This window comes from Dinoponera quadriceps, unplaced genomic scaffold (genome assembly GCF_001313825.1).
Source record: "Dinoponera quadriceps isolate SergipeBrazil2010 unplaced genomic scaffold, ASM131382v1 scaffold3386, whole genome shotgun sequence".
Lineage (NCBI taxonomy): Eukaryota > Metazoa > Arthropoda > Insecta > Hymenoptera > Formicidae > Dinoponera > Dinoponera quadriceps.
In genome coordinates, this window is record NW_014557714.1 from 1,037,313 (window position 1) to 1,053,586 (window position 16,274).

The following is a 16,274-nucleotide window of genomic DNA, read 5'->3' on the forward strand; positions in this document are numbered from 1 at the left end:
AACTTTTTTCCCTAGTATATTGATAGCAATACGATTGATCCGCGCGGTCTAGTTATTATACGTCTATCGATTGATCCGATTGGAAATCCAATTGCTAAACGTAAACACCTTGATAAATCTAGTAACATACTAGAAATGTTGCATTCTAGTTGACTAATTTCTAGTATATTACTAGATCTAACAAAAAAACGAGTATCGTCCAATACGGGCTTAAGTTTCGGAATTTCCGCCGCGCGGCAAGCGTTGCTGCGTCCTGTGGGCAGAAGCCGTAAGAAAATTCGTTTTTTTAGTAATTCCAAAGAGATATCTTTTCCTATTTAATGTCACACAAATATTGGATACGAGATGCGTTGAAGCTCGCGAAAATGAAGGATGCGAAGCTCATCGGGAAAAAACATTGTAACTTCTTGCGACTGCTGCAACCGTCCTGTGACTGACCGTACATATTTTCTAGGACTTTGTATTTCGATCTAGTTAGCAGTTTAGTAAAGCGTTCTGATACAGATGTTTGTGCCTTAATTCCGCTGTAACCGTCGGTTGAGGTTAGAATACTGCGAAGCGGCGGATTGAAAGACGTTTCTGGAAATTCTCTGAAACTACCACAATGACTACACCTCCAAATTCGGGATTATCCTTTGGGACACCAAAAACAACAACAGGTGTGATGTATTTATGAGGAAGAAACGTGCCAAACGTTTTTGCGTTTCTCATCTTAATAAATATGTGTATAGTAATATATAGTAATAGAGCCTATTTCGCTAGTTTTCACGGAAGTCGCGTATTTTTCGATATATATATCAACCTGCAGAAATTAAATCCAGTACCTGTAGTGATATATCTTTTGTATTTTCCAGGAATCACTGGCTTGACCTTTGGTACTCCCACCACAATGACTTCTGGAACTACCTTTGGTCTTAGCAGTAATACCATTGCAACAACCACAGCTTTGTCTGCAACACCAAATCTGCCCAATTTTGCTCTTACAAGTAATGTCACACCCACATCTGGAGTATCACTCTCCTTTGATCCCGCTAAAGTATCTACAACCACAACAACAGCTACAGGATTTCCTTTGGCAACAACTACAGCAGGAGGCTTCAGTTTTGGTGTTCCAGCAGCAAAACCTCTGACAGGTACAGCTTTCTGGCATAGAATGATCAGAGTTTCTATGATTTCTTAAAAGCTAATCTTGAGGCATCATTCAAATAATTCAGATAATATCTTAAAACTACTACTACTAAATAGACATTTTATTTTCTTGATATAATTTTTTTCCTTAATCCATGGAAATTTTTTATCAAACTTGATGTTTCTAAAATTTATTCAAATTGATACCACTATTGATGACTGATACCTACCGTGCTTACACAAGGATCCACTGGCTTGACTTTTGGTACTCCAAATCCTATGGCCATTGGAACCGGCTTTGGTTTAGGCAGCACAACTACGACTACAACGTCCACAACTACAGTAGCATCAGCCCCAAGCTTTAATCTGACCAGCAGTTCAGCACCAACACCTGTGAGTGGGCTCTCATTCGATGCTTCGAAAACTGGCACCACCACAGCTGCTTCCACAGGATTTTCTCTTGCGATAACTACAGTGGGCGGATTTAGTTTCGGGGTCGGCACAACGGCAACCACTTCAACAGCGTTTCCATTGAGCAAAACAACTTCTGCCGCTATCTCAACCAGTCTAACAGCGCCAGCAGCCCCTCACACTTCTCTCGGAACCACCACCACGTAAGCACTTTATCTACGCGTTTTGCTGGGCAACAAAGTAAGTTCAACAAAACATTTATTGAATTCGTGATATTTCTTTTTGTTACATTCATATATTGCAGTGTCACTTCTGCAACCGGTATTCAACCAGCGGCTATCAATTTCTGTCAACTCGAAGAGTCGATAAACAAGTGGACCTTAGAATTAGAAGAACAAGAGAAAGTATTCGTGAACCAAGCGACGCAAGTTAACGTTTGGGACAAATTGCTGATAACGAACGGGGAGAAGATAGTAATATTGAATCAGGAGGTCGAAAGGGTGAAATTTGAACAACAGCAATTAGAACACGAATTAGACTATGTGGTAAGTTGTATTTGCAGCATATGCATGTGTAAAATTTATGTATACAGACAAATTTGTACAAGTTTTACTTTTAATGAAGATTAGCGCGAAATTGAGCACTAAAGTCTCGTCGAAATAATCCTGTTCGCAGATTGGGCAGCAGAAGGAGCTGCAGGAGTGCCTGGTGCCATTAGAAAAAGAACTGGCGTTGCTCTCCGTCTCGGATCCCGATCGAGAGTACACGTACCGTTTGTCGGAGAACCTCGACACGCAATTGAAACGCATGTCGGAGGACCTGAAGGAGATAATAGAACACTTGAACGAAGCGAACCGCGCTCAGGACTCCAGCGACCCCATTGTCCAGATCGGCAAGATCTTGAACGCGCACATGAACAGTTTGCAGTGGCTGGATCAACAGACATCTTTGCTGAGCCAGAAAATCCAACAGATCGACCAGATGCATCAGAACTTTAGGCAAGAGAGTGAACAGAATCTGCATCTAGCTTACAATTAGTCCCGATCGCGTTGTGAACTCCCACGGACTCGCAAGGATCATTTTGTTCTTACTTCTCCCTTGGAAAACGTTAGCTTAGTCGATCCAACGGAGAGAGTGAATAGCGCGCAACTGGATACGATTGAAATAAACGTATATTTTACATTTCGGTAACATCGCTGTGTGATTGAGAGCTTCCACCGAACCATGTTCAAAGAGCAATAGCTGGCTCAAAGTAATGCATCTTGACGTGATCGCCCACATCCAATGTCAGTTTCACCATCTTTTCCCGCAATATGTTACACTTGACACTGTCTGGATGGAGGCTGTCCCAGCCCAGAAACATCGCGAGCTTCTTTACGTTAACAGTCGCGGAAACATCACCGTTCTCTTCCTCCTGCTCTCCTTGCCTGCTCCAAACCCGCAGACCTTTGAAGTGAGTCGTTACAGTAGCTTGGTCCACCTCGACTCTGAGCATCAGTGTACCCTGTGTGTTGGCGATCACCGCCAGCCTGGAGCTCATGCTCTTCATCCTCTCCACGATGTGCCGCAGGTACTTGAGCTGCGGTATCTCCAGGGATATCTGAAATGGAAGATCGTTTACACGCTGGATGGATCATTGCAGGACAATGCGTCTGGTTGCGCTCACATCGAATTCAGGGATGACGGGCATTTTGTACTCCTGCCACTCCTTGCGCGGTATCAGCCTCACTGGCACGTCGTGCACACATTGTCGCGAATCGATCGCCACGGAGGACAGGTCGATCTCGAACGTCAGGCAAGGCTGCCGCTTATTTGTCAACTTGATTTTCACGCTCTTCGCCGTTACCTTCAGACTGTTCAAACTCCGGGCGAACATCGACGCATCGTATTCCAGACAGATCTCGTTCTCATCTTCACATACGCCGACCATCGTGTACTCGGTGAAGAAGTGCTCCTGAGAGAGCACCGCCCAGAGCACAGGCACTCTCTCGTCGCCGACGTTGAAGCACAGTTCGTCCGGTGTGAGGCGCAGGACGCAAAATTTCGCCATCCGGGATATGGTGTTGACGATGCCTGAAATCTCGCGTGATTAGCGTGAAGGTCGAAGAAAAAACACAGCTGAGAGTCAGCAGGGAATTATTCGATCTGCTCGTAAAGCAAAAAATCGTAAATATTTTGCGCGTCGATGAGAGAGCGAGGAATTTGTGCGATGTTATGATTTATACACTTGACGTGTGAAACGAGGTTAGAAATGCCCGTAGAATTCGGATCTTACTCGTGAAATCCCGCATGGAGCCCGCGTCCATCATTCTGCATCTGAATTTCATCTTCGCTTAAATCGTGTGTTTATCGTTGACATTCGTGTCGCCATCGACGCCGGCGAACATCGCAACGATATATGAAATTGCCGCGGAAAACGTCCACGGCTACGGATAGGCGAATACTCAGCGACTGTAGAGATCTGTTCTTTATGGCTGCACTTTCTGAACCAATTTTAGGCTGCGTTCAGAAATACCACATTGAGGGTAGAGTGATATTTAAGGGGGGAATTACATGGAGAAAAAAATATTTGGCCATTTTTTTTCTTATTACATATTCTTAAAATACATACATTTAAAAATATTTGTGTGAAGTTTGTTTTTCTCTGAGAAATACTACTGTAATCGAAAAGTATCAGGAACGGTTTATTTAAACTGCATGCGTGCAAGATGGCGCTGTTATCGTTTCTTTCTCAGGTTGGTACGAGTTTCATCGCCATCTAGTTATTATCTGTTTGCGTTTGCAAATAAACGCTTATATTTTGTGTGAAAAATTTTTGCTTCGGCGATTTCCCAAAATGTCGAGTGTAATTGAGCAAAGAACGTGCATTAAATTTTGCTTTTGCAATGGAATTACTATTACAAAAACTTGGAAATGTTGCAAAACGCCTTTGGTGACGATACTCTATCAAAAATCAGAGTTTCCGAATGGTACAAGATGTTCAAGGAATGCTCTGATAGACCATCCACTTCAACTGATGAGTAAGACGACGCTCAAGTCAGAGATTTGGTGCTCAATGATCGTCGTTTAACAATTAGGGACATTATTCAACATGTTTCAATATCGTTTGGATCTGTCAAGCAATTTTAAAAGATCATTTAGACTTGCGGCGCGTCGCATCTCGAGTCATCCCGAAAACGTAGAATTTTTTCCAAAAAAACGTGTTAAAACGACCGAGGAAATGTTTTCTGGAGACAAATCGTTCTTAAAACGCATCATTACGAGTGATGAAACATAAATCTGCGCTTTTGTCACCGAAACAGTTCAACAATCAAAGCGCTCGCAAGGTGAAGCAAGACCGAAAAGACCACGTCAAAGTCAATCAAAAATCAAGATAATGTTGACTGTTTTCTTCAATTGTCGTGGTGTTATGCATCACAAATTCCTTCCGACTGATCAAACTGCCAATAAGGAATATTATTATAATATTTAATATAATTATAATATTATTTGAGCATTTTGCGTCGTTTGTGTGAAGCAATTTGCAGAAAACTACCTGATTTGTGGCGAGATAATTGGATTTTGCACCACGATAATGCACCTGCTCACAATGCTTTTGTTGTTCGTGAATTTTTGGTCAAAAATTCAACAAATACGGCCCCGCAAATTCCATATTCACCTGATATGGCATTGTGTGATTTTTTCCCCGACTAAAATTTCCGCTTCATTCTGAATCGATTGATGACATAAAAAAAAAAATTCGCTGCGAGTCCGAGAAGGGTTTGACGAAAACGACTTTAAAGCATGTTTCGAAGATTGGAAAAAACGTTGACGTAAATGCATTATAGTGGAAGAGGATTACTTTGGAGGGAACGAAATAAATTTTGACGAATAAATTCAAATCTTATGTTTGGTAATTCACGTTGCACGAAGCACTGGCGAGGTAACATTAAAGACTTTCAGCTCTGCATAAATTTTCGTACGGTGATAGAGACTCCGAAGGATTCGGAGGTAATTGAAGAAGGATGGCATGAATATTTAACCATTTTTAGTTATTCAATACAAATATCTGGGAGGGTACGGGGATCAAGGTATAATGAGAGTATTAATTTTGTTATTTACGGTTATCCCCCCTCTCCCTCGGTGTTTTTATTGATATATGCATAAACAATGCTGAAATATATTAAATATTTTTGTGAAACTGTATTTCTGCAGTTATCATTTATGCTGATTTAACATAAATCTACCAAGAAATTTATCAACGGGAGATTATTAAACAATAGCGTTGGTGGAACAAATTTATCATCTGGATTTATCAACTTATTAAACAGAGGAATTTTCTTTTACGCTAAATTCCATGAAAGCAATGGTCTTTAGTATTATCTCATCGGTGCGTGACGCTAGAAGTGGATGCGATCTAACTTTTTTCTTTGACGTCAATCGTTAACGTCAATGGCTATATTCAGCCGAATGTTTAATTTGCAACTGTTGGAAATTTTCCGAGCTGAGATTAGATTATTCTTTTAAATCTACGGAAATAATCCAATGTCAGCACAGAAAACTGCAGTTGCAAAGTAAACGTAATCGTTCTGCTGAAAGCGATTATATATGATGCACTTTAGTGCATCCAATCGAATTCACCATATCGTGGGCGGCAAGGGGGGGGGGNGGAGTGCACTCTGACATCTGGCTGAAAGTTGTATTTTTTTCTGAGGCCTGATATAACTCAGGCTGCGTTCGGGGAGGACTCTATCAACGTTAACGCGTCATTTTATCTTTATCCTTCATTAGATATACGACAAGAATAGGATGACTAGCCCTGATCAACGCTAATAGCACGCTTCCCGAACGCACCCTTAATATTTTGAGGATCGCCTTTACATTATCGCAGCTTATCTAATTCGTCATCGGTCTTGGCACTCCTTTAAATTCACATCGATTCGGATTGATTTGAACCTTATTCAACCTGAAAATTGTTTACTTTATCATTTACACCTTTCATCGTAGTTCACTTTTTCTCGCACAGATGTCAACAGTGCCGGCTTTGTGCGCGTGAAGTGCAGAAATAACCACTTTTCAATTCTTTTATTTCAACAACATGCAACATCAATTGCACAATGAATCCATCCGTACGACTGTTCAACGATAAATCGAACGAATCCTTTAAGAATATACCAAAAACAGTATCGAACTACCGAATATACATACATACATACACACACACACACACACACACACACATTTACGCGATATCTCTCGCGAAGCTGATAAACCGAGCGACTCAACACGTGACATGTTCCCGATGATACCACAAAGCTCAAATATCTCTGGAGCACAGTAATCTCTAATTAACGCGCCCGCTACCAGCGTCACAACGTGACGTAACGATCTCTTGGGAGACACACAAATCAGCGTCACACAAGCGACGAGAAAACTTCGCACGTCTACGGAAGCGAACTACGTCCGTCCTACGCGATTACGCGCAAAAAGAAGAACGAAGCGGCCCGAGGGGAGTCCACCGAACAAATCCCGGTGGTGATAAAGCTCATGGTCGGTAAGGCAGGAGTCTGCGGGCGACAGTCACACCTACACTCGCGGCACTCACACACGCACCACCGGCGGTCTCTCCCCGCGCGCCATCGCGAAGTTACCCCGCGCGGAGGTGAGCGCGTCGCAGCGAGCACACGTACGTCGCTGCCCGTCGTAACCCCGATCGACGTCGAGTGCAAGTCGAGTGTGACGCGTGAATCCGCGCGATAAGATTATCGATCGGCCGACTCGCCGCGGTGAGGTGAACGCGACTGTCGAACGCGACGGGTCGCATGACAGTTCTGTCATTCGCGGATGTGAGGCAAATATTTCTGTCTATCTCTTTCTCTCTTTCTCTTCCATCGCCCCGTCATCGTCGTGTTCCCCGGTATCGTTTGCGCGCGCGCTCGTTCGTCGTTCATGGACAACTCGGGCCTCTCTCTGGCTTTATTGTCCCGGAGGGTGAGCCACGGCCATATTGTTTAAATCGCCGGTGTCGCGACGTCGAGCATCTGACCGTTCGGTGAGTGTTCAACGGCTGGTGTTCAGCACGAGTGTTCACCCCGGAACGATGCTGCACTGAACAATATGTCTCTCGGGAAAAGGTAAGTTCGATTTTGCGCGCGTGTGTGTGTGTGTCTATCTGTCTGTCGGGTTTCTCGCCGTCGTTGCGGTGTTTCGAGCGTGCGACCCGCGCATTTTCCCGACTACGCGAAGCCCAGCCGTCGGGCTCGCCCTGGGATTCGCCCGTGCCGTTTTTCTGCCCTCCTGTGTATCTCGACGTAGCGGGCGATCAAGAGGAAAATTTCGCGGAGGGGACACAGGGGGAGCGCAAACGGCGAGCCTATTTTCGACCGCGCTTCCGAGACACGACAAGTGCGCGTTTCGGCGGGAGGAAAAAAAGGTGAGGCGAGGTGTGGAGAGTGCGGGGGGAAATACGGAGTTGCCTCGGTCGCTCGATCGTCGAGATTCGGGCAAATCGGCGTTTTCACGACGACAGGCGGCGGCTCGCCCGTCGGCTCGAGCCGATATCCCCCGAGCCGTCGGAACTTCCGTGTTTTTTCCTCCTTCCCGCACTGGGGGTTAACCTCTTCCTCTAGCGTGAACTCGTGGAAAGCGAAGTTCCTTTCTCTAATTTGAAAGTACTTGGAAACGTTCATTTTTCATGAGCTCGCACTAGAGGATTCACGGTCGTCTCCCAGGAACCGTCCTCTCTGCGACGCGTACTGAACGCTAAATGCGTCTTTCCTATTCTCAAGCTGAAGCAACGTTGGGACTTGAGCGGGCGACGTTTGTGTAATGTGAAACAATGTATGTTAATGCATGTGATATTCGTAGAAGAAAAACAATACTTAGAATGAGGAAGACGTATTTAGCGTTTGTTTTGCGATCAAGTAAGGCTTCAATGTGTGCAACCCGAACTCCAGCACACAATTCTCAAAGATACCTTAGTGACATTTAACCCTTTGCACTCCAGCCTAGTAATGCATAGAGGCTATTAGTTCCAAGTACATACCTATGATGTAGAAGAAAAATAGAGTCGTTTCAATAAAACAAAATTTTTATTTCTTAGCTATTTTATAACAAAACATATTCTAACTTATATTATAAAAGAAAAACATAAATTTTAGGACTTAAAATTTCTTAAAGTGCCGAGGCAGCAAAACAACCATGTCGCCGCTACGGCGACAGCGGAGTGCAAAGGGTTAACCCTCCGTTAGTCGCAATATTTTCCACCCATGACTGATTACAATGTATCTCACAGATATATTAATCTCTTGATTATTTTCTTCTACTTCTTGAAATAATTTTTCTTTCGTTAGAACTTGGCTAATAGACCAGGCACTAAAGTATATAAAAAACAGCGAAGAACAAAGAAAACAAAAAGAAGAATATTGACAAGGACGAACGTGAGCAATGGCGATATTATATTATTACATAGCTTGAACGTGTATCCCACGTGTATCCACAATCTTTCTTTAAGATGTAAGCAAATTGACCAATCACGATCGATTATTCTTCTAATAAACGACCGTGGTTGGTCAATTTGCTTACTGCTTACGTTTTAAAACAAGATTGAGGGGCAAGGGGTTAATCCTTATCTACAACCTTGCTTTAAGATGTAAGTCATTGACCAACTACGGTCGATTATTCTTCTAATAAACGAACAATATATTTACTGCTTATGTCTTAACGCAAGGTTGTGAACAAGAGACAAGAAACGTCTTGAAGACGCCCTTCAGAAATGTGTACCGCCTGGAAACGGTGTCCTTCCGCGCGGAGACTGGAATGCTTTGTCGCGATTTTCAATTAACCTTTTTCCGCGTGTATCGCGCGGCTGACGCGACAGCATGGCGGCTCTTTTTTATCTTTGTTGCCGTAATTATCATTAGTCACGTTCTTATTATCGGTATTGCGATAATTATTATGTAATATAACGCGTGTGCGCGAAATGTCGAAAGAGACACATGTACATGTGGCGAGGTGAACTATCGAAGTCATGTTCGTCGGTGTGTTTCAGAAGGGAGAGGAGGGACGCTTATTGTTGATAGGTCGCGTATGTTTGTCAACATGTTATCGCGCGTATCGCTTGTTCCCGCGATTTAAACAGTCGTATTTTTTGTCGTCGATCGCCACTTATTGTTGATTTCCATGTGAGCGTCTCGCATATATAACTTATCACGTAGCATGTGCGTGTGAGACTTTTCTCTACTGTTTTCCTTTTTTTTTTTTCTTATTCGTAAGCGGAGACATAAGCACGGACTTGCGAGCTTTCGTTTGCGGAACGAGATTGAAGGGTCGACCTTGCTAGAAGTGTCAATATACGGATTAAGGTCGAACGCTTTATGAGGTACGCTCTATCGGGGAAAATTTTGTTTTTGTGACGAAACACTTTCGCAATTTTAGATAAAGATTGCGTAAAAAGTATGAACAAATAAAAACATAAATAGCTTTAATTTCAAAGTGAATAATATAATGAATATTTAATTATATAATAGATAAATATGTTAAGATGTTAGATGAAATATTAAGTAAAATATCAATGTCGCGCATTGTGGTATTTTCTTTTTTATTCTCGTTCGTTTCGTATGACTTTTTAAACAACATTAAACAACATTATTATATATATTTAAACAACATTATTAGGTTACCGGTATTTATATGTAATTTCACTTGTTTTTAATTTGTTTATTATATTATTATTGATGGTATAAAATGCTGTAATCTCTCTGTCATCATCTGTTTCACAAATTGCGACGTAGAATATCCGATCTTCCCCATTTGTTCTTCTCCCTCGGTGACACAATCTTCTTGCAACGCTCTCACGTTTGCATGAATCTCTCCTTTCTCATTCTTGTATCCGATAACCGAGAAAAGTATAGAATAACCCGTGACAGCGACGCGTTACAAAAGGGTCAACTTTCTTCTTCGGGGAGAGACACTCCGTGAAAACACCCGGGAGGTCCGCGCGGTTATATTTAAGAAAGGGGACGATTACGAGAGAAAGTGAGGGAAAGAGAAAAAGAGGGTGTGGAGAGGTAAGGGGAGAAAAATAGATTTAGACTATATTAGACTAGGTATTTATACATATTTGGAAATTGAGGCTCGCACAAATTAGAATTAGGCGAATTGGTTAATTATTTATCACTATTTTTCGAGAAAAATTTCACTTCATGAAATTTAGGGAAGGATAGCATAAAGCTTACGTCAGTATAAGTATTTAGAAATCAAGATTTGCCCGAATTAGAATAGTTATAAGGCCGGAAATAACTATAATTCTTTTCAATGTATGACACTCGTACGATATTCCCTCGATATCCGACGATGTAATATTCAAGTCAAAAGTGCTCATCATAAAGCGTCGCTTTTTATTCCCCGGCCGATCACGTGCGATTCGGGATGTGCTCTTTGAAACGAAGCGGCGGTCCCCACCTCTTCTCCCTCTTCGTCCCACGAGTCCCGGAACGCCGCACGCTCCCACTTATCAATATTAACTTGCCCGTTGGGAGAGATAGGATGACGTCAAGCCGCGGGTCCCGGTGCCGCCCCGCATGGCAACTGCCATGCCAAGCCATGCCACTGCCATGGCGGGGTCGGCCACGACAAACAGACGTCGTCGTAGCACGCGTCCATCGCCTGGTCTCCTCGTATTTGCGGACAAGGCCACGCATGCCCTTGCCTATCCGCCACCCTGTCACACCCTCCCGCACCCATCTCTCTCTCTCTCTCTTCCCTTCTGTTCTCGCTTGCTCGTCTAGTAACAAGTCTCGCGTTCTATCTGTCATTAGCATAGCGCGCTACGAAAACTGTACTTGACTCCCTTCTTCTCCCCCTCCCCTCCTCCCCCTCGGCCGCTCTTTCTGTACGCGTGTGTCGCAGTTTCGCTTCCTGTACGCGTTTAACACGCGTTTGGGTTCAAGTGGGTTGTGACCGGCTTCGGTCCATGTGATCTGTCCTTAAAGTGATCTTAATCAAGCGCATTTGTTTCATTTGCGCTAAGACGAACGACGCGCGCTTACTCGGAGGTCGTGAGAAAGCCGCGCAATTTATAATTCGCAAATTCAAAACACGCGACGTTGAAAGTCGCGTCCGAGGCACCGCCGAGCCGACGTGAGAGATCAAAGAGACGTAAATGAAAAAGGGGTTGAGGGTGAAGAAAAGACTTCGGGGCGACCTAGAGGACGAAGGGGCGTCGAGCCGAATCGGTCGCGACAGCGAGTAACGACAAAGCTACGCGGGTATGCGAAGTTACGCAAAGTCGCCGACAAAGAGCGACAGATTTTCCGCGAAAACGACACGCTCTTCTCGACAGCTATACATTGTACGCATCTCTTTCTCTCTCTTTCTCTCTCTTTCTCTCTCTCTCTCTGCGCGGATGCGGCATAGAATATTCATTCGTTCGCGTAATAACGTCCCGTCGCGCGCCGTTCGGGATAATTTTGTCCGAAAACGGCACGTGGGTGGGTCGGAAATGAATTGTCCCACAACGGGGGCGGCGGCGTCTCTTAGCCGGAAATTCGCACTAACACGTACTCATACATGCATATACGCACGCACACACACGTGGTCGGCGAGACGACGTCGACGTCACAACAACGACGTGCCCTCGTCATCGTCGTCGGTCATCTCGCGCGCGAAAGAACGCGCGCGGAAACAAACGGGAGACAGCTGCCTCGTTCACAGGAACAGACGCGAACGAGCGAGCGGCGCAACCCTCCTGGTTTCGATCGCCCCATCTCTTTCACCCGTTGTGGATATGCACGCTATTCATTACGGCGGCGAGAGAGAGAGAGAGAGAGAGAGAGAGAAGGGGGCTCGGGGATCGACACCCGGCCCTGGCACGCATGTGGCTCTTTAAGTTCATACGTTTGGCCTCGTGTACAAATTCGATGCACTTCGGAAACCCGTATGCAAGAGCCGACGTCTCTCTCTCTCTCTCTCTCTCGACGATTGCACCCTTGTGGAACGTGGCTCGCTCCCGAGACGATGATCGCGCGAGAACACGCCGACGAGCGGTCTCTTCGTGGCCCCGCGAACGACTCGACGATATGTCGCCTACGCGAAGCGAACGAGAGAGATGAGAATTTAAGAATATTTAAAATAACATTAATTGATTGATTAATGTGATTTTCTTTTATAATATATAAAAAAAATGATAAAGATGATAACATATATGATGAATAAAATAATGATATAACGAAGATGATTATAATATAATAATGATATTGATATAACATTGGTTAATAACTTTCGTATCATAAATTGTATTTTTTTTTATTGGAATTTTTTTGTTCACGTTTATGTGTTGAAATAGAAGATAATAATAAAAAAACAATTGCTCTGTTATGGTTATAAAAAACGAAGGCTATATTTTAGTTTTTGTAAATTAATAGTATAAACTATAAAAATAAAGTAATAGAACGTATTTTCATTATAATTTTTTATTTTTATTTGGATTTCCTGTCAGAGAAACTAAAATTTCTTTTAAATGTTATGTTATTATACGTCTTTTAATGGCTTCGAAATAGAAAATAACGAAAGAATAGAAATCTCTATCTTCCTAAAGGAAATTAAAATACATGTCTCATTCATAAACTTTTATAAGACTGCTACATATGCCATCTTAAAGTAAAAAAAAACTAGATTTAACGATATTAAAGATATTTTCTTTTCTCCATACCACAAAAGACTCAAAATTTTCTTTTAATCGTTATTTACTATATATTGGAAATTACAGCTAAATTTTGACTCTAATTGTTATTTGTGATCAATGCCACAAAATTAACCAAAATTGACGATTTATATGCAGGATATTTGTGTTGGTCAGTGCAATATGATGACAGTGATAACAATGATATAGAATAACAATAATAATGACATAAGTCAATATGAATTATTGTTACTCAAGTTTTGAGATCGAGTAAATACGAATTTTGAAAAACATGTTCATAATGAAAACAAGAGAAATACACGAAGTGGAATCAGAATTTCGTACACTGTGAATACACTCCGTTGTATTACATAGTTTTTTTCCGAACGAGGAAATAAATTTGCAGCCCTCGCGAACTCTCTCCTCTTCGCGTTCTCTTTTCTTCCTTTTACTTTTGCTGTTATAACTCTCAACAGGTTAACAAGTGACCTCAGGTTCTACCTACATACACATTGTGTCAGGTTACATGAGATTTCCTATAATCGAACGACTAAAGAAAAATGAACGCAATGCTTTTGTTTGCATAAGTATCACTTATTTTTCAAGTTATTCCTGCATTTTTTTTATTTTATTCTATTTTTTCATATTTATTTCTCTGATTTTATTCATTTCCTTAATTATTCTTCTTATTCTATTTGTCTTCTTATTTATTCTCTCCTTATTTCCATTTGTATTTTTATTTATTTTTCTTTTTTCCTTTTTATTCTTTTTATTATTTATTCTTATTTATATTTCTTTTTACTTCTATTCCACATTCTTATATTATTTTTATATCATTTACTCTATTTCACTTATTCTTATTTACTTATTACTTTATATACACACTTCACCGAAATTTCGGCTTCTGTTTTCAGCCGAAATTGAAAAAGAACGGAATATTCGTTTTCCATTTCGGCCGGAACTGGGAAAAGGTGCACGGAAAAAAAATTAGTCTTAAATCAAGAATAGATATCCTCATATATAAGCAAGAATATCAGAATCTTCTTAGAAGATTTTAAATCTCAATTTGAATTTATATCGATACAAGTATCATTTGAACTCAATTCAAGTGTGGTTTCGGTCGGACGCTGATCAATGTGATCAGCGCTGTTCTTCCTCACATCGCGCCGAGCCTCCCCGAAGTATCTCTTCGATCGAGTGCCGTAGCGGACGAACTTAAACACGGCCGACAATTGCATGTCCGGACTGGGAACGCACACCATCGCAATTATCACCCGTCCAGCTTCCCGTCGCAGCCGCCATGGTACAACAGGTGATTCCTGAAAACTCACGGCCGGCCGTGCGTTTTTCGCGCGTCCATCGTGTATGCATACATACACGCGTAGCCGACGCCCGTACACGTTCGTGCCCGTTATTCGAGAAGTTCTCCGGACGCTTTTTCGTTCATCCGTGATGCCCGGGCGACCGCGGGTGGCCGGTTCTCAGCTATGCGGCCTGAGAGCCCGGGCCCGGCTGGCTCTCTCTTTTTCTTCTTCTTGTTCTTCTTTTTACCAAATTGAGAACCCGGAAGGCGGCGACCGACGCTGAGAAGAGAGAAGGAGAGAGCTTCCAATGCGCTCCGGCGAGAAAAACCTGTCCGTATCACGGAACGACCTGCATTCATCCGCCGGCGTGTATCATCACGGCCGTGTACCTGCGCCTGCATTCCCCCCTCCCCTCCCTCACTCGTCCTCGGGCCCCTTCATCTTTCTCTTCATCTTGATTTTCTTCTTCTTGGACTTCTTCGTTGTTTTCTTGTTCGTCCTCTTGCCCGGCCGTCTCTTCGTTGTTCCTTTCACGGAGCACTGTCGAGGAACAGCAGAGGGGAAGAGGAGGGGGAGGAAGACGTTGGAGCGAGCGAGCGAGCACGCTTCGCCCTCGCGGTTTCGCACCTCCGTTCGCGCGTCGCGCGACGCAGGAAGTCCTTTCTTCCAGATTTTGCATATCCTTTCAGTCGCGGCGCGGCATATGCTCTCTCCTCTCAATTTCGGAGCGAACTTCTCTCCGGCGCGCGCGCTCTCTAGAGCGGGCGAGTCACGCGAGACGAGTCGCCTCTCTTCTTTCGCGCCCTCCGCGCTCCCCTCTCTCCGTGTATCCAAGATTCCTTCCGGCCGTGGTGTTAGCGTACGCGCGGAGCTCCGTGTACCTTGAAAAGTAACTTCACGTGGATACGTCGTGTCTTCGCGAAAGAATCGTTCCTACTTGGATTGCTTCTCGGATGAAAGAGGTTTCCAAGTGCGACACGACTTGCGCGTGATTGCCCGATTATACTGGCCAACACAAAAATTGTACCCCGGATTTAAACCGTCGATTTTAGTTCATTTTACGACGTTGATCATCAATATGATAATTAAAATTAAAGTTCAGTTTTAATTTTTATCATATAGGAAACAATCGAAAGAGAATTTGATATCTGAGGCTTCTCTGGTGTGGGGAAAAGAATATCTTCAAAGCCATTTCTTTCGAAGTTAATGTTTTACTTTGAGATAATGTGTATGGCAGTTCTGTAAAAGTTTACGAGTGAGACATGGGTTTTAATTTTCTGCAAGAGGATAGAGATTATTTCTATTCTTCCGCTGTAACATTCTTTATTTCGAGAGTTGTTAAAAATGAAGTCTAATAATGTAACATTTAAAAGGAATTTTAGTTTCTCTGACAACATGAAACATAAAAATAGATTAAATTAAAATAAATTAAAATAAATTAAAATAAAATAAAATAAAATAAAATAAAATAAAATAAATTAAAATAAAATAAAATAAATTAAAATAAAAATATATTTTATTGTTTTATTTTCACATATCTCATATTATTAGTTTATACGCATTAAATTATAGCCTATATTTCTTGAACTATAATTAAATAATTGTTTTTATCGTCATTTTCAGTTTCGACACAAACAAAAGGATACAAATTATGATAATAAATTTGTTGACAATGTTATCATCGATAAGTGCTCGAAACTTTTGACCATTATTTATTCATGTGCATTTTGTTATTTCTTTTCTAGTTTCTGACCAATTCTTAACTCTATTTA

The 16,274-nt window shown here is 42.4% G+C and overlaps 3 protein-coding genes across 4 annotated transcripts in view; 2 read left to right on the plus strand and 1 right to left on the minus strand.

Annotated features, from left to right (window-relative positions):
* The first annotated feature begins 274 nt into the window (after positions 1-274).
* On the plus strand, positions 275-2,730 carry LOC106749410 (nuclear pore glycoprotein p62). 2 transcript variants are annotated; one of them, XM_014628820.1, is made up of 6 exons: positions 275-439; positions 548-659; positions 855-1,133; positions 1,373-1,742; positions 1,844-2,084; positions 2,215-2,730. In XM_014628820.1, exons 2-6 carry the CDS (start codon positions 605-607, stop codon positions 2,575-2,577), a joined length of 1,308 nt encoding a protein of 435 aa, XP_014484306.1. In that variant the 5' UTR covers positions 275-439; positions 548-604; the 3' UTR covers positions 2,578-2,730. The 2 variants fall into 2 exon arrangements, with proteins under 2 accessions (XP_014484306.1, XP_014484305.1); XM_014628819.1 differs by having other exon boundaries at positions 275-659.
* On the minus strand, positions 2,694-5,614 carry LOC106749411 (checkpoint protein HUS1). The gene is made up of 3 exons (XM_014628821.1): positions 3,815-5,614; positions 3,206-3,612; positions 2,694-3,139 (listed from the first exon to the last, which is right to left on the minus strand). The coding sequence occupies exons 1-3, from the start codon at positions 3,864-3,866 to the stop codon at positions 2,768-2,770; spliced, it is 831 nt and encodes a 276-aa protein (XP_014484307.1). The 5' UTR covers positions 3,867-5,614; the 3' UTR covers positions 2,694-2,767.
* A 1,481-nt stretch (positions 5,615-7,095) lies between these two features.
* The window catches only part of LOC106749407 (transcriptional activator Myb), a 58,075-nt gene continuing 48,896 nt past the window's right edge, over positions 7,096-16,274 (plus strand). Inside the window, exon 1 of the mRNA XM_014628816.1 lies at positions 7,096-7,652. Coding sequence (XP_014484302.1) covers positions 7,636-7,652 — 17 coding nt within the window. The 5' untranslated portion in view covers positions 7,096-7,635. The remainder of the gene's footprint in view (positions 7,653-16,274) is intronic.